We start from the raw sequence: 22,449 nt of genomic DNA on the forward strand, positions 1-22,449 counted from the left end.
AAACAAAATATGGCAGTGGCAGGGGCACTCATTCAAGAATGGGAGAACTGAAGATCGTTATGTGAAGGAGTGTATTCGGTCCATAAGACTTGCAAAAAGCATACGAAGCACTGTCCAAATAGCTGACTGCGGGACTTGCTCCATGTCTGTCCGTCGACTTACGAGAACTGTGCTAGTACAGTGTGCTCTAACTGACCTTGTGGGAAAGTCCTCCCTTTGTGCCTTATGGGCTTCTCCGGTGCACAGGTAGCTTCAATGAGGAAGAGTCGTCTTGTTGCCCCGTAGAGGACTAGTAGTCAGTCCAGTTATCTTATCTTCTGCCCTATGTAGATATGGTAGATCTTAATAGTCCTAAGGACATCCACAAAGTGTGGTGGATTTCAGGGCTATAGATTAAAAAAGGAAACTCTCTTGACAAAGAGAGAACCCTAAATCGGCTGGTGTTAAGAAATACAGGTCTGTGGAAGAAGCCACTTTTCACTGTGGAGTTGAAGTGCTTCCATCGCAGCACCTTGAGTAGTGAACTCTGCTTACTCGTGCCATTATCAAGTGCTGTTCCTGCTCAGAGTTCAGGCCTGCAGTTATCTATATACCTAGGAGTGCCTGAATGGCTACATGGCATTTTCAAAAGCCAGTAAATCGTATCACTTCTAGAAGAGATCCCCAAGTTTAAGACAAATCTATGATGCATTCCTGATCTTTCAAGGTGGTCCTCATGCAGAGCTTTCTCTGAATCAAATCTTCTCTCCTTCCTCCATGCCTCACCAGGAAAATCCTGTTTGTCCATAATCCAAACACAACACAGCTTATTTACTTAAGCAAAAGTTTTACTAATTTTATGACGTCATTATCACAATTAGGGTTTTTTATAGCTAAGCAATTCAGGATATCTTTTTGCTCTACCCAGAAATTACAGAAGCATGTCTTGTTTTTAGTCAGGCCACCACTCATTGTTGAGCCCAGTTATGACGGCCAGCTAGCTTTTGTCCCCAAGAACCAATTCAACTATTTTAAGTGCCATGAAGTATGATATAGCAAAGAACTTTAATTCTCAAAGAGAAGTGATTAATTTGATCTCTGACATCCATTATTTGGCTCTTGGGACTGGCCCCGTCACCCGAAAGATGCACTACATAAAAAAAGTCTTGCAAAAAACGGGTGACTCTTTAAAACTAATGTAAAATCTGGTAATAATCCTTTGTAAACTGCCTGTTAAATCACGGAAGTAATTTCTAAACTTAAAGCTTGTGACAGTAAATTTAAAAAACTGCCCTCGTTTCCTACTTTTTAACATTTGCTCCATGTTGTAGGAAAAAAACCCAACATATGTAAATATTTTTTGAAAGAAAAGGTACACCTATTTGAGGAAAAATGAAAGCGTTAAGACCAAAAAAATACGTCCACTGTTTGAGCTGCTAGTTCTCTAACTCAGTCTAACAAAAACCTGCGTCTGGCCCCCCAAAAACTCACAAAAACAAATACCACAGAATAGTTCCATAAAAGAAAATAAGAAATGAGTGTCACATGAAAGTCCAGTTTAATAAACGCAAACATAGCATCATGTACGTCGGGTAATCACACATGGACACAGACAGGCAGAACAGGATGGGACAAGCAGAACCAAGAGAAACCCAAATCGGCCCTTGCTCTCATTTCTAAAAACCATGCAAAGCAGAACGGCCCAGTCAATATAAAATGAAAGATGCTCAAAGAATCTAAAGAAAATACAGAAAGGAGACCCTGATGATTTAAAAGAAATTATCTTTCAGTAAAGACTAAGCTAAAAGATGAGAATATCCATGTGAAAACATGCCAAAGACAAAATGAAAAAGTCCATTAATAGTGCAGTGAACAATGCATTCCAGCCACTGGAATGCCACCCAAAACCAAAGGGGAAAGTACAAAGGAAAGAATATGTCGTTTCAATAGAAAACATGGTTAAGACATAAGTAAGGGATTCAACTTCCGCAAACTCAGAGTTAATTATGCAGGTAAATGAAGGCTGCACATGAGAACCAATGCAACACAGCACACTTACTCTGCAAGACACACTATGGAACACGCAGCAGATAAAAGAAGTGTTGCCAATAAACAAGTTAATAAATTCTACAGCCTAATAACCCTGAAAGGTAATGCAATACTTGGAAGAATCAAGGCGATAAACCCTCAGGTGAACAACTGAAGAATGTGGTTTTAACATGTTCTAAGAGAACACCAGGTCAACTGTCATTCTCACAAATCAGAGCAGGAAAGGGGAAAATACTGCCCATCTCCTACTGAATGGTGTTTGCAGGAAGTAAAAATAGAGCTTGAAATGGTACTCTGCCTATGTCCATGTCCAAAGAAATGTGAGTGGAGGGGAAGAGTGTGAAAATAGTCTATTAATCAATTAAATTCTCACATAAACTAACCTTTCTCCTTCGATTTTCTATCTTGTTCTCTGTCCCGACTTTTGCTCCTGTGCTTATAGGACTTTCGATCCCGGCTTTTTGACCTTCTTCGATCCCGACTACGAGATCTATGCTTTCTTTCTGATCTATCATGGCTTCTGCTTCTTCGTCGATCTCTACTTCTTCACGTTGAAGACAAAAGGAAAGCAACGTCAGCCGACATTACAATGAGAAAAAACCTTGCAAAAATTAAACACTGTTCAATAATTAACAGGGTTAAGTAAAAACCCTTAAAAGGCAAATGACTAGAATCCACAACTCATATATATCTACAGCAGAAATCTTAAGAACTGGAAATTACTAAAAATCTAACTTCAATTTTTCAAATAGTGCTAAGATAGTCATCACCATGCCTTTTTTTGAGAGGATGAGTGAGCACACAGGGTGGGGTGGGGGGTGTCTTAAGCAGGCTCCACGTCCAGCACAGAACCCAATGCAAGATCAGAGTTCTCATGACCCTGAGATCATGACCTGAGCTGAAATCAAGATTCAGATGCTTAAGCGACTGAGCCATCCAGGTGCCCCTATCATCATGCTCTTTAAGACTCCTCAATCCCACCACTAAAACAGTAAAACTGATTTCATTTTTCATACTTTAAAAGAATTAGTTACGAAACACTTTAGTTCTTATATTCTGCGTGATGTCATCCAAAGCAAGTGGGTAATTTTCAAAATAACTTATAAGAGTGCATCAAACCTCCTCAGGCTGGTGGGAAATAGCAAAGAAGTTGCCTTGAAGATGGACTGGCTTACTGATTCCACTCTCATAATCCATCCTAGTGCCTGACAATACTTAGGAGCTTCCCAAGGACCATGGAAATAACACCAGCAATTGCATACCGCACCCTCACTACGTGCCAGGCACTGTCTCATGTGCTCTATGTACCTGCTTCGCCTTCTTTCTCTACTTCGTGATCTTTTGTGGTCCCGAGACCTGCTGCATCTTCGGTCTGAAGTTCGGCTTGAATGCCGACTTCGTGAACGACTTCTCTTTCTTCTTTCTCTGTCCCTAGCCCTTTCTTTCTCTCTTTCTTCCTCTTCTCTCCGTCTTTTCCTTTCTCTTTCTTCTCTTTCTCTCTCCCGTTCTTTTTCTCTTTCTTCCCGTTCTTGCTTCTCCTTTTTTAAACGCTCATCACGATCAGGTTCTTCAGTTCTTTTTCTTAACTTTTCCTAAAAGAAAGCAAGTATGATTTTTATAGAAGTACACCCTTAAAGACACTATGAAACAATGGGTACTAATACAAAGCGTGTGGAGATCAACGTATGGAATTTGATGCCCTAAAAGAAAAATGTAGAAATTACAACACCATATTTATATGCAAGATATTGTTACTTGACTAAGTCCTCAGGGACAGTCTTCCTCCCAAATTCCTAGAACAAAAGAGTCAAGAAAATAAAGCCCTCTGATAATCTGATGAATAGCAGAATTTTATAGGGATTATCACAGTTTCAAATAACTAAAGCAAAATATCAACAAGAGGCTTACGTCTCTATGTGATCAATTTTTAGCCATACTAGAGTATTAGCTGTGGCTAAAGTGCATGCTTGAAAGAAGCTTACTTTTAATTCTTCTACAGTAGCTTTAATTTTGGCATAGCCCATGTGCTGCTTTCCCATCAAATGGTCATCTACCCGGGACTGGGCATCTCCTACTATCAAAAAGGCTCCACACACTTCACAAACTTCCATTTGTTTTTCTTGGGCAGCAAAACTTTCAATCGTCTGAAATGATAAATCAGTTATTGTAAGAGTATTTGAGGAAGACAGAAGAAACAAAATCCAAAAAAGTACATACAACTGAGAATAGTTTTTGAATTTTGTGTATCTCTCCAAAGCCCTAATACTGAGCAGCAACTGGTCAACTTTTAGAGCAAGGAAGCAAGGCAACAGCAGCCAACTTTCCATACCACAAGGAAGTGCTGAGACCCCATCACTCAACTACAACCAATGAACTGCCCACACCACCTTGAAAAATGTTAACTACCTTTCACAAAGCTACCTATTCTAGCCCGAATTCGTTTCTTAAGTTTCAACAGGCTAAAGGTGTGGCTTCCATATTAAAAATATTTTTCAAGGGGTGCCTGGCTAGCAAAGTCAGTAGAGCACGTGACTCTTGATCTCGGGTTTTGAGGTCAAGCCTACAATGGGCATAGCGCTTACTTCAAAAAAAATTTTTAACCCTAAAATGTTTAGGGAACTGAACTTACTGAGCAAAATCTGTACATATTCTATTCAATATTTGGGAACCAGTGGCGAATTACAGTCTACCATCAATATCCAAAACACATCGATCACATTCTCTAATTAATACAAAAAAGTAGAAGGGTATACCAATTTTGAGCTAAGGTAAGTATGCATGGGGTAATTTATCATAACAAAGTTAAGGGGACGTCTGGATGGCTCAGTCATGTCCAACTTTTTGATGCCCGTGGTCTCAGGGTCATGGGATCATGCCCTGCGTCAGGCTTCCCACTCTCTGGGGAGTCTGCTTCTCTCCCTCTTTCCCCACTTTCGTCATGTTCTCTCTCTAAAAATAAATAAATCTAGGGGTACCTGGGTGGCTCAGTCAGTTAAGCGTCTGCCTTCAGCTCAGGTCATGATCTCAGGGTCCTGGGATCAAGCCCCATGTTAAGCTCCCTGCTCAGCAGTCTGCTTCTCCCTCTCCCTCTGCTCCTACCCGCACTCGTGCTCTCTCTCTCAAATAAATAAAACCTTTTTAAAAAAACAAATTAATAATAAATAAATCTTAAAAAAAAAAAAAAAGTAAAACCCAGGCCCTAATGAATAGTCATGATCTAAGGCACGGGTTGGCATGCAGCAGCTAGAAGCTTGCTTTTGTAAATAAAGTTTAACTGAAACACAGCCACATCCATTTGTTTCTGCATTATCCAAAGATACTTTCATAATGGAAAAGCAGAGCTTGGTAGCTGCCAGGGGCCCTGTGGACTACAAACCTTAAGTATTTACTGTGTACTCTTTAAGATACAGTCTGCCGACTCTTCATTTAGGACATCAGAAAACTGTTTACTAAGATTCTCAAATAGGAATAGGTCCTAATAATTCACAGTGAACAGCCTGGATAAATCAAAATGAGGTTGCTACTCACCGAGGTTGTGGACCTAAGCAATTCTCTCTCTTCTTTTAACTGTTCAACTAATTTCATCATTCCCTGGGCTTCTTCTACTTTTCCTTCAGATCCTAATTCTTCAATCTAAGCAGGATTAAAAAAAGAAACACAAAAAAACCCACAAAGCAGTCAAGACTCCTTTCTAACCAAACTATCCAAGTAATCTTCTGTTTTTTCCCAAGCTTCATTAGCATTTTCATGGTTTTGGGTCTTTTGTTTGGTTTTGTTTATTGAAGCTGCTTTGTGTTAAATTTACCCTTTTTGATTTTTTTTACAGCATTAATAAAGTGTATTTGACATGCAATAAACTGCAGATTTTAAGGTACACAATCTGAGGTTTTGACAACCATGAAACTAACACCTTCATCTACAGAACAAATATCCATCACCCGAAATAGCCTTTGTAGTACCTCCTCCCCGAGCAACCACTGATCTGTCACTATAGAGCAGTTTGCATTTTCCAGAATTATATATAAATGCAATTACATACTTATTTCTTTTTTTAGTGTGGCTTCTTTCACTCAGCCTAATTACCTTAAGATTCACCCCCAGTGTTACATGTAGTTGATACACTGAACTACCGAGCATCAGCCTACAGCATGGCTGCATCACACCATTTATCCACTCCCTACCAACAGACGTATGCGCTGGTTCCAGTTTCAGGACTTTGCCAATTATGAACAAAGCTACTGTGAACACTGGTAATTCCTCTTGGGTCAATATCTAGGACTGGAATAACTCATGGTGGATGTTTTTTTAACTTTTTAAGAAACACGATTTTCCAAAGTGCTTATACCGTTTTCCATCCCACCAGCAGTGTAGCAGTGTAGGACAGTGACAGTTTGCCCACATTTTCATTAACACTTGGTATGGTCTTTTTATTCTAGCCATTCTGACAGACGTACACTAAGTATCACCTTATGGTTTTAATTTGTATTTTCCTAATGACCAATGACTCTGAGCACCCTTACATATATGTATTTGCCACCCTTTTATTTTCTTTGGTTAAATGTCTATTCCAAATATTTTGTTACTAATGTACACAATTCTTACCTGCTGTAGGAGTACATCAATTTTATCTGTTAGAACCTGAATTTTTTCTTCATTTTTGCCTGTTGGGCCAGCCGCCTATCGAAGAGATAATAAAATGTATTACCAATAAGTAAGAAACAAATATTCAAGCTTTCACACACCATACAGATTTGTATTAAATAGTTAAAATGTTGTGTCACAAAAGTACTCAATTACCTTCATTTTCTGCGACTCAATTATGTATTTTGTCAGTTACTGAAAACTAGGAGAAAAATCTTAAAAGAGTAGCAAAATGAACATTACTAATAAAGACTGGAAAAAAAAGAATGCCTTTTAAGTTTATGTCATTCTAGAACACCACAAATTAATGGACTTGACCACAAGTTTCAATACTATGGAGGTCTCTGGGTCTCTAGAGAACAAGGACACTTTTTACAAAGACTACAAATTAATTTCACACTCACCCCAGAGGACTGCTGGTTTTGAGATAATGCCAAGCGAGCATGCCCTCGTCTAATTCTACGCTCTACTTCTGCAAGTAAGCTCTGTAGGTATCGCAGAAAATCTCTCTCATAGCCAACCTTCATAAAACGAGAACTCTTCTCATACCTGTTAAGAATAAAAATTAATAAGCATTACTATCTTTCCAAATCTTTATCCATTACAACTCACATATTCTATCTTACTAATCTTATAGACTATTGCTCCGAAGAATAAACCGGGTATGTAAGAAGTTAATTTCTAGTCCCTCATCCTGATAAAGGGAAGACAAGTACTTAGCATTATGTTTGATTAGGAGCACGGACTTCACAGTACAGCAAAGCTAGGTGCTTGAACACCAGCTCTATCGTAAAACTGATCTGTGACCCTGGCTCCAGGGCAAGTCTCATTTATAAAAATCAGAACTGTTAAAAACAAACATGATACAAGAAAAAGGCTTAGGATACAGTAGTACTTATGCATGTAATATGCACTCACATGGTGGCTAATTATCATTTTTTGAAGCTATGACTTTCTACCATCCCACCTCATGAATAGTACCCCAACAAGACATTCATTTTATACTAATTACAATTCTTCAATTCTTGTCCCCTTTAAACCAAAGAATGACCGAGCAGGGGGAAATGACCGAAAAAGATCACTTACTGTTTTCGAAGGTTTTCATCATGAATTTTTTCACATGGACCTGGAAAAAAAAAAAAAAAAAGATGAGAAATATGGATGTGTAAATTATTGGTGATGTTAACAACCTTTTCTCTTGCCAAAACTAAAGGAAGTTCTTTAAAAAAAAAAAAAAAAGAAAGGAAAACAAGACCCATCTTATCACAGAATAGTCTGTACACACCTAAATTAGCCTAATGAATCACAAAAGTTATGTGCCCAAGTAAACACATGAAAACTGTTCTCCTTAATCTTCAAGATCAGTGTAATAGCAACTATATGGTAAGAAAAGAGAAGAAAAAAGAGGGAGTTGGAGGAAAGAGAAATTGTACCCACTGCCACCCCAGAAAACTGTGATGAGGGTGAACCACTGGTCTACCACTCATCTTTTACTCATTTGTGGCATCTGTAAACAAAGCCAAATAGTACAACAATGGTCAAGTCCTACTCCTTCCTACCTCCGGAAGGCAACCAATTTCAACCATGTCACCTACGCCTTCTGGAATTCATTTCCATGTTTCTAAATTATTTTGCTTTTTCTTGGTTTATCTTAGAAATCAAATTTTCAGGTAAAAAAATTTTAGTTGTTAAACAAACACTGTTTATATTTTGACTATGCAAGTACTATTACCTGCTGAGCCAAACAAGGGGCATTATGACGACTTAGGATATACTTCACATTTCTGTTGGAATTATTTTCATTTACTTAAGATTTCTGTATTTCTGAACTCTTCTCACTTTAAGTCAGCTACAGAAATTCTCTCAAGATTCCAAATCTATCAGATAATCAGCTTCCGTTTTGCCCCTGAGCTTTCTGTTCTGCTTCAATCTGGGCTGCTCACAAGTAACAGTTGCCATCCTGAGAGGTTCCTTTTCTGGTCTGCATTGGATGCAGTTTACTGGATCTCTTGTTTTTCTCCTTGGTTTTACACCCATGTGTTGGTGGAGCTTCCAGAGAAAAGAACCATGGGAGATAAATTTGTTGAGATCTTGTATGTCTGAAAATGTCTTTTTTCACTCTCATACCTTTAAGTTTAGCTATGTAGCTAATCTAGGAAAAATATTTTTTCACTCAGAATCCTGAGAGTGTTTCTCCAAAGTCTTCAAGCTTCTGGTGTTGTTACTGACAAATCTGAGGCCATTGATTCATAATCCTGTGTGCCCCCACCCCAATCCCACCATTCTGAAATTTCAGTGTTGTGCCTCTGAATGGATCTTTTTTCATCCAGCGTGCTGACCATTTGAAAGATGCACTCAACCTATAGACTACCGCCCTTCAGTACTGCAAAATCTTTAAACTCCTCCCTTCCGCTTTCTCTAGAACTAATTAGTGTTGTATTGATCTAATTTTTTCAACTTTTAATCTTTTCTGTCCGATCACCCAACATTCCAGCAAATTTCCTTGATTTTATTCTCAAACCTTTACACTGATTTTATTTCAGATTTCTTCAGTCCTAATTTCCAAGAGCTCTTTTTGGTTTTTCAAAAAGTTCCCTTTTTAATACAGCATCCTATTCCTGATACCCTCTCTTATTTCTCTGAAGATACTACATTTAATTAAGACTTAGCATTTTTAGGGCACCTGGCTGGCTCAGTCGACAGAACATGCAACTCCTGATCGCAGGGTTTTGAGTTCCCATGTTGGGTATAAAGCTTACTTAAAACAACAACAACAACAAAATATCTTTTCTTCTGCTTTCCCCATCATCTCTAATTCCACTAAACTTTCCCCCACCCCTTGTTGGTTTTGGTCAATCTAATGTGTCGAAGGTTTTCTTCATATGTTTAACTGGTGTTCCTTGGCTGGCAAAACACTTCCAAAATCTAACTGGAAGTTGGTATGCACAGGCAGGGTTTGTCAGCTAATGGGCTTTACCAGAGGAAAATCAGGCAGCAAAATTCTTTTAGGAGATTCCCCAAGAGTCAGTACCTGTAGATCACTTCTCTGGAACTGTTCACTTTCTCTAAAGAATCCTCTTCTCTTCTGCCTGGGGAAAAACATCTGGCTGTATCCTTCTAGGAACAGGGCAGAGGAAGGGAATGGGAAAACCCCACTATTAAGAATATAGACTTAACTCTCTTAAAAGTCTCATTTTTACTCATTACTGCCCTGTGCTGTGTCTGGAATCCCAATATCTAGATTCGTCCAGCCCTACTGTGCTTCTAAGGCTCTAGGACAAGCATCGTGCTTAAATAATTAACTTCTCTTTTATGTTTCTAGAATGATACTAATTATGTACCATCCTTGGGAGAAGAAAGTCACTCTTTTTTTTTTTTGCATTCTGTGGTTCAGCTGAACTACAATCTCGTAGGTCCAATTTCTCCAGGAAAGAACTCCCTAGTGCCTCCTGGGGTGCAGGGGTGGGAGACGGGAGAATCACCAGATGCACAGGTTTTAAGAGTCCCTCCAGGGACATTTGGCAATGCCTTTTTAGTTGGAGACCTTTTTTGGTTGTCACAGCTGAGAGGTGCTATTGGCATCTAGCAGGTAGAGGCCAGGAATGCTGCAGAACATCCTACAATGCACAGGACATCCCCCCAGAACAAAGTTATCCAGCTCAAAATATCAAATGTCATGGCTGAGAGACCCTTAACTAGACTAATCTTTCATTTTCAGCCCCATGACTCAACTCTGCCTTCTATGGTACCTGGTGCCTCCAAATGCTGAGCCTGTGCAGGGCTCTGCTATCAAACACTTCTTTTAATATCCCCTTCTGCAGGCTTTTAGGGTACAGGTTTCTCTGCTCTGTTGAGTTTGCTGCTACTCTTCCATCCACTTGTCATCTTCCAAAAATTTGTTGATATCTCTAATTGTTGTATCTCCTCTTCTGTTTATATCTTTTTTTGTTTTTAAATTTTCATTTAATGGAGGGTTTTGGGAGGGAGTGGAAACAGACATGTATGTTCACTTAAGCCACCATATTTAACTAGACTGGCATTTATTAATATGTTCAAAAATCTAAGCCAGGAAAGAAATTACTTTATCAACAAACCTTATTTAAGAGAAACTTTTTGGAATTTATAAAGTACCAGTTTTAATTTTAAATCATAATTTGATTAAAGCTACATAGAAAATTCACTTACCAAGATCAGAACGAGTGTTTGTGAACAATTCCGCAGGACAAAAACCACAGAGATAATATTTACAAACCTGGTGAAGAAAAACAAAGGTACTTAACTTTAAAAATTATTCAGCTTTAAATATTGGAAAAGGGTGCCAAATTACTATTTTCTCATTTCTTAACCTTCACCTTTCAACCAAATAAGAACAATTTTATTTGTTAAACTACATTAGTTAAATTAGTGACTTTCCAACTCCCAGACATTAGTAAAAAATGTGCAGGACAGACAGAGTTACCAGTATTTCCTATCATCTACTTTTAATCACCACTCTCCCCACACAGCAATAATATGGGAAAGATACCCAGAAGAACAAAATTTTTAATTTTATTAAAATAAAAACAAAAAACCTAAACTGTTATTATCTTTCTATCTTTGTTAAAGACCAGAACCAATTTATAGATCAGGATTTGGGAATCACTGTCTAAATCACAAACAACATTCATTTAAAGCAATCTGGATCAGTAGCTTCCCTTAAGAGATCTTTTAACTGGCTCTAAAATGTACTGGATATTTTCACATACACCAGCACTTTACTGAGCAACTCCTGATGAGCTCCGATGGTATGAGCAAAGACTATTAATACAAAACAAACTTTAATTCTCTCCATCAGTATTTTTGTAACTCCTTCAGATATATTTCAAGACTGCTCTAGCTGACATTTAATTCTATACACTGCAAACCAAAATCTGTAAGCAATATTCCCAAGTGTCTCCTTTCTTATATTTCACTGCTATTGTATAATCAATGTAAAACTATGACATATGAGAAGAAAAGGTATGTTAAATTTAAGACTGAATGAGAGTTCTTTGTAGATCCTTACAGGATGTTAAATTTGACATAAATTTTTTCTTCCTTAAAGGTCAACTTTTTTTTTTTTTTTAAGATTTGTAAGAGAGAGAGAGCGCGCGCGCACAAGCACAAGCAGGGGAAGCACCAGATGGAACAGGCAGAGGGAGAAGCAGGCTCCCGCTGAGCAAGGAGCCCAACGCAGGACTCAGGGGACTGGATCCCAGGGATCGTAACTTGAGCGGGGCAGACACTTAATCCACTGAGCCACGCAGGCATCCCTCAACATTAAAAAAAGAAAAAAAAAAAAAAGCAATCTCTACGGGGCACCTGGCTGGCTCGGTAGAGTATACAACCCCTGATCTTAAGGCTGTGAGTCTGAGCCCCATGTTGGGCGTAGAGATTACTTTTAAATCGTTGGGAGTACAGATTACAAATAATTTCTACAACCATTGTGGAGCTCAAACTCTCCACCCTGAGATCAAGAGTCGCATGCTCTACTGACTGAGCCAGCCAGGCACTCCAAAGATCAACTGTTTCACACTTGAAGTAATATGGTTCCATAAACACTGTCCAGAAGAATTAAGATCATAAAGAACAATAAAGATTCAAAAATATCTGAACAAGATTTAGTTTTATATCAGTATTAACCTGTTATACATTGCCATATATCAGAATCTTTGTATCATTTTCTTTAGTACTTCTACATACTGGATTTTTAAAATTACTCTTTGCAACTTAAACATTATTCTTACAAATAAATTATTAAAAAGACTCCTGTATGCTCACATTTCTTCAAATTATTTCCAAATTTTCAGTGCTCATGGTTCCAACTATATAAAAAATTTCTAATAACTGTAATAATTACATGTAATAGCTTAGTAATAGTTACTGGCAGCATTTAACATTATTTACATCTAAAAATTATAGTTACATAGTAATTTAAAACCAAATTTAGTATGCAGCGCTCATGAGTATGAAACTTTACTACTGTCCATCTTACTTTGATTTTATTGTTTTTAATAGAATTTCTATTTATCATAACTAATAAAACGTTATTGTTCCTTTGTTTAAACTGGGTCAATCTCTATGATCCTCAAAAAAGGCTCATCATTAAAACAAAACAGGGGTGCCTGGCTAGCTCTGTCGGTGGAACGTGTGACTCTTGATCTCAGGATTGTGAGTTCGAGTCCCACATTGGCTGTAGAGGTTACTTAAAAAAAAAACTTAAAAAAAAAGAAAGAAATAATAAATATCTCCATGGTCCCTCTACAGATTCTAAAATATAAACCAATACAAACTTTTCCTAGGAAGGAAATCATATTAATTCTTTTTGGTAATGAAGTATCAATATAGTACTTACTGAATCTTAGTTTTAATAATATTTTTCACTGAAATCAAACTCACCCAGATCTGAGCGTGGGCTTTACCATATATTGTGTGGCTTTCCTGTGAAACTGGCCATTACTACTAGCTTCAAAGTTTGTCATAAACTGTCTGATATGTGTTGTTTTTTTAAAACTACAATACTTGTGATTTCCCACACCTATGTAGTTTTACTATAAAACCTAAGCATTATTCATACAAAGATGACTTTCTAAAAAACAGCAGATTCTTGGGGCACCTGGCTGACTCAGCTGGTGGAGCATGGAACTCCTTATCTCAGGACCATGAGTTCAAGACCCACTTAAGAAATAAATAAATAGACAAACACAGATTCTAAGTGCTCAAAACTTTAAATGCACTATGTCAGTTTTTAAATAAAATACAATTTCAAAACAGTATTTTCGGGGCGCCTGGGTAGCGCAGTCGTTAAGCGTCTGCCTTCGGCTCAGGGCATGATCCTGGTGATCTGGGATCGAGCCCCCACATCAGGCTCCTCCGCTATGAGCCTGCTTCTTCCTCTCCCACTCTCCCTGCTTGTGTTCCCTCTCTCGCTGGCTGTCTCCGTCAAATAAAAAAATAAAACAAAAATTAAAAAAACAGTATCTTCTATTAAAAATAAAATGAACACTCTAAAATCTAGCAAATACTTCATGGGATTTTAATTTAAAGTGGCACTTAGGGGGTGCCTGGGTGGTTCAGCCGGTTAAGCATCTGCCTTCTATTCAGGTCATGATCTCAGGGTCCTGGGATCGAGCCCCAAGTGGGGCTCTCTGCTCAGCAGGAAGTCTGCTTCTCCCTCTCCTGCTGTCCCTCCCCCCTGCTTATTCTCTTGCTGCTCTTTCAAATAAATAAAAAATATTTAAAATAAATAAATAAATAAATAAATAAGAGTGGCACTTAAGGGCACCTGGCCGGGTCAGTCAGTGGAGCATGAAACTTTCTGGATCTTGGGGTGGTGAATCTGAGCCCCACACTGGGCGTAGATATTACTTAAATGAATTTTTAAAACAACCTTAAAAAACAAAGTGGCATTTAATTTTAAAAGGAATTTTATTTTAAAAGGTAGGAAATGGCACTTCAACAAACACTTAACACTGTGCTAAAAACAGTGCACAGAATCCAAGAATGAGTTAAGACCCACTCCTCAAGATCACAGTCTAGTAGAAGACAGTCAAAAACAAAAAAAGAGTGTACTAGATAGAATATACATGCAACACTAGATACACAAGTGATTTTAGTCAGGAATGTCAGGTCATCACAGGTGATGAAGCTTGAACTGGTTCTCCAATTCATAAGTAGGAAGACTGCAAGACATTCTAGGAATAAGGAAAACAACGTGAAAAAGTCCCAACAGTATGAAATGGGAAAGTGTAAACAGGTATGCTTGGAGAGACAACACAGTGCAGAGGTTTGAATCTTGGCTGGCACCCACTGTGAACTACAGCCTTTAACTCTGCCTTGGTTTCCACATATAAAAAAGGGATTCCTTGAAAAGTTGAAAATAGAGCTACCCTACGACCCAGCAACTGCACTACTGGGTATTTACCCCAAGATACAAATGCAGTAATCCGAAGGGGCACCTGCACCCCAATGTTTATAGCACCAACGTCCACAATAGCCAAACTATGGAAAGAGCTTAGATGTCCATCGACAGATGAATGGATAAAGATGTGGTGTAGCTATACAATGGAGTATCATGCAGGCATCAAAAAAAAAAAAAGAAATCTTACCATTTGCAACGACATGGATGGAACTAGAGGGTATTATGCTAAATGAAGTCAGTCAGTCAGAGAAAGACAATTATCATATGATCTCACAGATTCGTGGAATTTGAGAAACAAGGCAGAGGATCATGGGGGAAGAGAGGAAGAAATGAACCAAGAAACCAGAGAGGGAGACAAACCATAAGAGGCTCTTACTCTCAGGAAACAAACTGAGGTTTGCTGGAGTGGAGGGGGGTAGGAGGGATGGGGTGGCTGGGTGATGGACACTGGGGAGGGTATGTGCTGTGGTGAGCGCTGTGTATCGTCTAAGACTGATGAATCACAGACCTGTACCCTGAAACAAATAATATATTATGTGTTAATAATTTTTAAAAAGGAGACAATACTGCACAGTGAGATTTTAACACTAAAATTATATGTCTGTTACATTGAGAGAGAGGGGCAAATTTGCCTGATTCTTACAATACTGCTCAAGTTATTTTTTTTAAATGGTTTTAGGTACTATGTACACCATGTGTACATGCCTGCCAGTGGGCTAACCAGGTGCTTCTTACCATTTAGTCCAATTATCCCATGTGAGACAAGGGAGAGCAACCACATGACCTTCCCTAAAGGTTATCTAGCTTATGGAATCCAGATTAGAATCCCCTTTCTTAATTTGATTCTATACGCTCTTTCCACTCTTCAACTCTCCTTAAGATACTACTGTTAACACAATGGCATCAAAATGTTACTCTACCCATTGAACTCTACTTAGGCTGCTTCTTTAACCCTCTCCAGGGACTAAAGATGTTTAAAAATACTAACAGTCTTTTACTCACCAAGTCTTCACTAAATATCCATCATGGATAATGAAAGGTGGGAGGGGTAGGTACCAAGGGAGTGGGGTGGCCAGAATTCTTGTGACCTATCCTCCTGACAAATCTAAAGCAACACTACTGACCAGAAGAGTTCAATCTCAACAGCATCCCTTATTGAATTCACTACCAGTGAAGAGGAAGCAGAAATACAAGCAATCTTGGAAATCTGACTCGAAAATTTTAATTGCAAATTCCTATCATATTAAAGACAAAATGTCAAAAATTAAAACTATCTGGCCTGTGATACAGTGCCTGGAAAAATGACATTTCAAACAATACCTAGAGGGCTGTGGGACAATTTGGCAGCATCATCAAAATGTAAAATGTAAAAATGCATTCACCTTAGCCATTATCCTTCTAGGAACCCATCCTACAAGTGACTTAGTTTTATGTACTAGAATGTTCACTGCAGCTTGGCTGGTAATGGAAAAAGAATTACATATAATCTGTATATCCCCTAGAGAACAAAAAGTTAAAAAAAAATTAAGGCAGGTTTATTATCTTTTATTTTTTCATTTTTTAAAAGATTTTATTTATTTGAGAGCGGGAGCGCACCAGCGCACAAGTGGGGGGGGCAAAGGAGGAGAGAGAAGCATGCTCCCTGCTGAGCAGGGAGCTCAACCCAGGGCTCTGGGATCATGATCCATGCTGAGGCCAGATGCTTAACTGACTGAGCCACCCAGATGCCCCTTTATTTTTTTTTAAGATTTTTTTTTTATTTTAAAATAATCTCTACACCCAACATGGGGCTCAAACTCAAAACCCGAGATCGAGTCACATGCTCTACCAACTGAGCCAGCCAGGACCCCAACTATGGTAGATTTGTATGTACCAACAAGGAAAGATGCCATAATAGAAATGAAAGTTGTTAAATAATAAAATCAGTTCCCAATGTATTAATGGAATCAATCATTAAAGGAAAGAACAGTATTTAGCGCAAAGACAACATACACGTTGGGAGACTTAAGCATAAGTATCTAATACAAAACATGCTGCTGAGACCTCCATCTGAACAAAACAGTCCTTTTTTTTTTTTTTTTTTTTTAAGCAATAACTATTCACTTCTTTAAGGCACAATCGGTTCTGGTCATCGATTTAGACCACTTCCTATCACAAAAGTATAGTAATACCTTATTGAACTGGTCTACACCCACTCGAATCAAACAGTAAGAATTCTTCCTTGAGCTAATCAAATATTTTCAAAGCCGTCTGCATTATTTTTGTTAAACTGCTTTCCCTAAGTCAGTTGAATTCCTAACTTGTTTCTCGTCAGGCCAGCTAGTTATTATTTACATATAGTAAAGCCTTCAAATCATTAAAGGACATGTAAATGCCTTTACAGACAACTATGAGTTTCTTTGGTATTCTAAGTTACTAACTACCTTGGATACATTTTTTGTTCCACGAGGTAACACGTTCCATTTTATAAACAAATCATAAAAAGAATGTGTTTATTCAACTTCTATTTCTGGTCATCTTAATACTGGCATTTTAAAATTCATCATGTTGACAACAGTCAATCTGATATTCGATCTGCTTAGAAGCCTTCGATTGTTTCCCAAAGTAATTTTAGTCCCAATTTTTTTTTTTTTAAAGATTTTACTTGTCAGAGAGAGTGCGAGTGTGCGCGAGCGAGAGAGCACAAGCAGGGGGAGCGGCAGGCAGGGGGAGAGGAAGGAGCCTGATGTGGGACTTGACTGATCCCGACCTGAGCAGAAGGCAGAGGCATCCCTAGTCCCAACTTTTAACAGGGCTTATAAAACCACTCAAAAGCAGATTGTTGCCCACCTATCTACATGTCCCATTCACCAACAAAGGCTTCAGCTGTAACACTACACAACTTTTCAGGCCTAAGATTTTCCCCAGCCCCTAGTAACATCTCCCATTCACTCAGGCCAATTCCTACTAATCCTTCAGGTCCCAGTATTTAAGGGCCACTTTAAGAGGCCTTTCCCAAGTACCCCAGTCTAGATTATTAGATGTCCCTCTCATGTGTGCTTTTCTAGACCCTATACATGTGCTACTGCGGCACATACCAAATCGTGTTACAAAAGCACGTTTACTCCTTTACATCTGCCACCAGACTGATGGTTCTCTCAGGCCAAGTGCCGTGTCCATACTCTTACAGTGCTACATTTTCGTTGAATAAATGAATACAGGAAATTTCCCCAAGTTACAACTAAGAAATGATGAAAAAATTGGGACACCCGGATGGTGCAGTCAGTTAAGCAGCCAACTCTTGGTTTCCACTCAGGTCGCAAGATGGGGCGCCTCCACAGGCTCAGCAGAGAGTCTGCTTAAGACTTTCTCGCCCTTTACCTCCCCCCAAAATAAATAATACATATTTTTAGAAAAAGAGAAATGATGACAAGATTAAGCATATTTCATTAAACAATGAAGCACTATCACTAACTTAAACTTTCTCCCATTGTGAAGAAATCAACTCTAATGATACACGTTTTTTCTAAAGGAATCAAATATTAAAGAAATACCTTAATATTTTCAATGGGATGGTATAATATTGTGGTTATGCCTTCTTGAAGTCCTTGTATTTTAAAGATATACGATGATGTCTTTAAAGCTTAAGTGACAATTGCTTCAAAATAAAGTAAAGCATACGGAACACAGAAACAATACTGGCAATGTGTTGATAATGTTGCATTGGGTACAGGTACATAGAGAATTCACTCCAATTCTGGTATATGTTTTGCGAAGAAGCAAACAGCAGTTATGTACAACACATAGACTGCGGCCAATCTGGAGAAGCCCAACAATTACCATGTACTATAGAATAGGACCGGAAATGGCCTACATTTCTGACAAAAGAACATTTTAGTGACTCTGAACTAAAACTATCCAGTAAAATACTTAGATTAGATGCCATGCACTATAATTACTAATTTTTGTTTCCAAAGTTCACAAGTAGGGGCGCCTGCGTGGCTCAGTCGTTAAGCTTCTGCCTTCGGCTCAGGGCCTGATCCGAGTCCTGGGATCGAGCCTCGCATGGGGCTCCCTGCTCTGCTGAGCGCTGGGAACCTGCTTCTTCCTCTCCCACTCTCCCTGCTTGTGTTCCCTCTCTCGCGGGCTATCTCTCTCTCTCTGTCAAATAAATAAATAAAATCTTTATTAAAAAAAAAGTTCACAAGTAAAAATGTGGACAGAGCTTTAACTTTTCTTTTCCAAACAGCTTTTAGTGTCAATGAAAATATCTGTTAACATTCTGAAAATTTTAGAAAAGAACATTTAGTTCAATTCCCTACATAAATTATTAAATCTTCACCGAACAGGGGGCATACTTGAATTTGATAGATGACAGAAGAAATCTCATTTTGGATATTATTAGAATCAGAGTTAGTCCAACAGTTAAATAATTTCACTTCTGAGTTCTAGATCTACAATGTGAAAACCTCAATTTGAATTATAAAATTCCTGTTATATTATACAAAAGATAATGAAAACTCTACACCAAACTTTAAGATTCCCTACAAAAAAATTAAAAAATAGGGGGCGCCTGGGTGGCTCAGTTGGTTAAGTGTCCGACTCTTAATTTTAGCTCAGGCCATAATCTTAGGGTTCTGAGATGGAGCTCTATGCTGGGCTCTGCACTGGGAGTGGAACCTGCATAAGATTTTCTCTCCCTCTGCCCCTCCCCCTCTTAAATAAATAAATAAATGGGGGGTTTCCCCTACAATTTAAACTAATCAGATAATTAGAAGGGTATTCATGCCTTCTCTAGCGAAGACTGAAATCTCCCCATGTGGACACTAGCTGAAAGGTAGCTCATGCTAGGCAGTTAAAAATCATATGCTTTCCTCGTTATTGTGGTTGTTTAGAATTAACAGAGTAGAGTAAACAAACTGCTTCATGCAAAAATACTAACCTCAAGGAAATGTAAAATATTACTAAGTTAGGCAGTAGGATAAATGAATGAATCCTTGGAACAGTATTAAAACTAATTTGACTTTAGCTGAAAACTACCTTCTCTCAGATCGAGACAGCAATCTACAAAGAAGTTGGAAATGCTGTAAAACCCCAGTAAAGCACTTTTTAAGATTCAAAACCCGGATAGTGGTTACATATACACCATTACAAACACAGGAAAGGTCGATAATTTGCATCACTGATGCATCCTTCACTTAAAAAGGAGCTTCAAGTGCTACTAGCTCACAATTAAAAACCCAAGACTAATCAGGTGGGTCAGGAAGCTATAGTTTACAAGCTTTAGAATGTGTAAAAGGCCATTTTAAGAAAACCCAGATTTCCGGGGCTTTCCCTCAAACCTACAGATCAGAATCTCTTCAGAGGAAGTACATAAATCTGCATTTAAAACAAATTCCACAGGTCAATCAGATGCAGACATCCCAGAACCACCTTTACCACTAAGGTAAAGTTTCCATTTCAATTGTTAAACAAAATGACTCCACCCAGCTGAAATAGCTTTTCCCATCTAGTGCAAAGGTAGCAAAGAAAATTTTCCAGATAGAATAGGAATGTAAAAATACTTTGAAATATCAGGTTGCAGTGATCCTGAAACCCCTTACAGTATATGGTGGAGTTGTCCATTTTTTCCCCAGGATTTTACCACCACCAACCAACAGCATAAGAATATGTAAATAACCCGGAAGTGATGCCTTGAGTTTCCACAGCTTTATTTTACCCTGGCGTAATTCGGTCTTATACAGAAGCCATGTGCTTTGTTCCAGGTCAATGCCAAACACCCCATTCTCCCCACCCTGCAGACAGGAATCTGAAATACCAGTAATTGACTGTTTCAAATCCCTGGATTGAGAATGAAGTGCAACCTGTCATTAAAGGCATAAAAAAATCTTGCACCGAGAGTTTAATATATCAATGAGAAATACTGTAAATTAAAGATTATAGCTGAGATGACCTAAGACCTAAGTTGCATTTGCCAGAGCCCCACTGCTAACTATAAGCCCACAGTATAGAAAGTAATGTGGCAATATAATACTCCCAAGAAAACAAAGTTTCTTCACAACAAGTGTTCAAAACCAAGGAGGTAGACTTTAGACTGCTCCAGTTGATAAGCAGGCAATCAAAAGCAATTTTTTCTTTAATCCAAAATATCCTATCTGCACATCAACTAAATCATGTTTTTGTTTTTTTTCCAAGGCAAGATGGAAAGACTCTTAAGCAATAAAAGAAAAACTGACTTCACTGTGACAAATGCCTAGAAAGAAAAAGGGTCAAAACCAGCAACAAAGTTACTCAGCTTCCTATTTAACAAGCAGGGGGAAAAACCCCAATGTCAAGAAAGAAAAAAGAAAAGCTTTCAAAAAGCTTCCCCTCTCTCGAAGTCAATGACAATGTGAATCTGACCCCACACAATAAATTCTACCATAAACCTTCAAACTACTTTGGAATCAAGCAACACCCCAATACAGCTTTTAGCCACTTACTTGTTAAAGATACTTTAAGGACTCAGATAGCACCCGCTTTTTTCCCTGCATTACAAAAGAGAAATTTTCCTCTGACCAAAGCCTACATTAAAAAAAAAAAAGCAACTAATTTTTTTTAGAAAGCGTTATTTGTTCAACTATACCTACTTTGATTAGTATCTGCCTTTAAATTACCACGTTGTTTGATTATAACTGCAAACTAAGTCAAATTAAAATCTACGTCTGTTCTTCAGGTTAAGACCTAAAAAACATAACGCTGCGTGTTCAAAACACTTGAAATGAACTGGCATCTGCAGAAAGTTTGATAGAATTGTGGAAAGTGAACAGGACTACAAAGATTAGGTTTGGTTTTCCCACTTAATTTGCCAAGAGACCTTGGGTAGCCTCTCAAGTCTCATCTGTGAAACTGGGGTTATATTTACCCTTACTCCTAAGGTAAAAAGGACCAAATGAGTTTTTTATTCAAGTGTAATTAATAGTGCTTTATTAGTTTCAGATGTACAATATGATTCAACAATTCTATACGTTTCTCAATGCTCCAGATACCTGTACTCTTATCAAAGTCGTCTTATGTGAAGAAAAAAGCCTTAACAACCATCTACATGAAGGGCTTACTAAAACGTACTGCTATCGAACAGTATCTGTAAATCATCACGGGAAACCCTACCAGGTTATGATCTCTTAAAATTTTATTTCCTCATATAAGCGTCGAAATCGAACCATTCTTGAATACAATGCCACGATTTTTACCACTAACCCTGGCCAGAAATTTCGGTCTAAATACGACGCTCAACCCAAATAACGGAAAAAATTTGCCTTTTCCCCCATATCATAATGAGGTGAAAACTCCAGAGCCTCTGGATGCAATAAAATCCTTTCACGCGTTTCCCTGCCTCATTAATGTGCTTTTCAATTCTGCCAAGGGCCCTCTCAGACTTCCTTGATACTAACACAACAAAAACAAATCATCCCTCATACCCTGATCCGGGCGGGCTCCTCCCTCCCGCCACAGGATTAGACACTCGACCCCGGCGCGGCCCGCGCCCCAAATCTCGCCACGGGCCGGACGGCCCCGGCCCGCGCCACTCCCCTCCCCCACGGCGCCCGGGCACAGACCCAAGGCCCGCGGGACTTACGCTCTCGTGGTCCCACCGCACGTTGCTGCGCTTCTCGTCCGGGGCGAGGTTTCGGTCCCGGCCCATTAACTCATCCAACAATTGCGCGGCCGAAATCATGGTGCTTTTCTCGGGCGGCTGCTCCCACCAGCCCTGGCACCCGCCAAAGAAAACGCCAGCAACACACTCGCCAACCTCTTCGGCCCGCTCGCAGGCCGAAAAGCCTCCTCCAAAGAGGAGCCGATAAGACAAAATGGCCGCCGCG

General features: G+C 38.8%; 1 protein-coding gene across 8 annotated transcripts in view; it reads right to left on the bottom strand.

Annotated features, from left to right (window-relative positions):
- LUC7L3 (LUC7 like 3 pre-mRNA splicing factor) overlaps window positions 1–22,449 on the bottom strand; it is a 29,596-nt gene extending 7,147 nt beyond the window's left edge. For 4 of the 8 annotated variants that reach the window (XM_034639816.1, XM_034639814.1, XM_034639813.1 and 1 more), the window contains exons 1-9: window positions 22,206–22,449; window positions 10,855–10,921; window positions 7,756–7,795; window positions 7,074–7,218; window positions 6,631–6,705; window positions 5,557–5,661; window positions 4,011–4,172; window positions 3,337–3,620; window positions 2,412–2,572 (exon numbers count right to left, since the gene is read on the bottom strand). In XM_034639816.1, coding sequence (XP_034495707.1) covers window positions 2,412–2,572; window positions 3,337–3,620; window positions 4,011–4,172; window positions 5,557–5,661; window positions 6,631–6,705; window positions 7,074–7,218; window positions 7,756–7,795; window positions 10,855–10,921; window positions 22,206–22,304 — 1,138 coding nt within the window. In that variant the 5' untranslated portion in view covers window positions 22,305–22,449. Of the gene's footprint in view, window positions 1–196; window positions 323–2,411; window positions 2,573–3,336; window positions 3,621–4,010; window positions 4,173–5,556; window positions 5,662–6,630; window positions 6,706–7,073; window positions 7,219–7,755; window positions 7,796–9,700; window positions 9,787–10,854; window positions 10,922–22,205 lie in introns of all 8 variants that reach the window. The other 4 variants (XM_002925977.4, XM_034639815.1, XR_004619382.1 and 1 more) reach the window with 3 other exon arrangements.

Source organism: Ailuropoda melanoleuca, chromosome 13 (genome assembly GCF_002007445.2).
Source record: "Ailuropoda melanoleuca isolate Jingjing chromosome 13, ASM200744v2, whole genome shotgun sequence".
Lineage (NCBI taxonomy): Eukaryota > Metazoa > Chordata > Mammalia > Carnivora > Ursidae > Ailuropoda > Ailuropoda melanoleuca.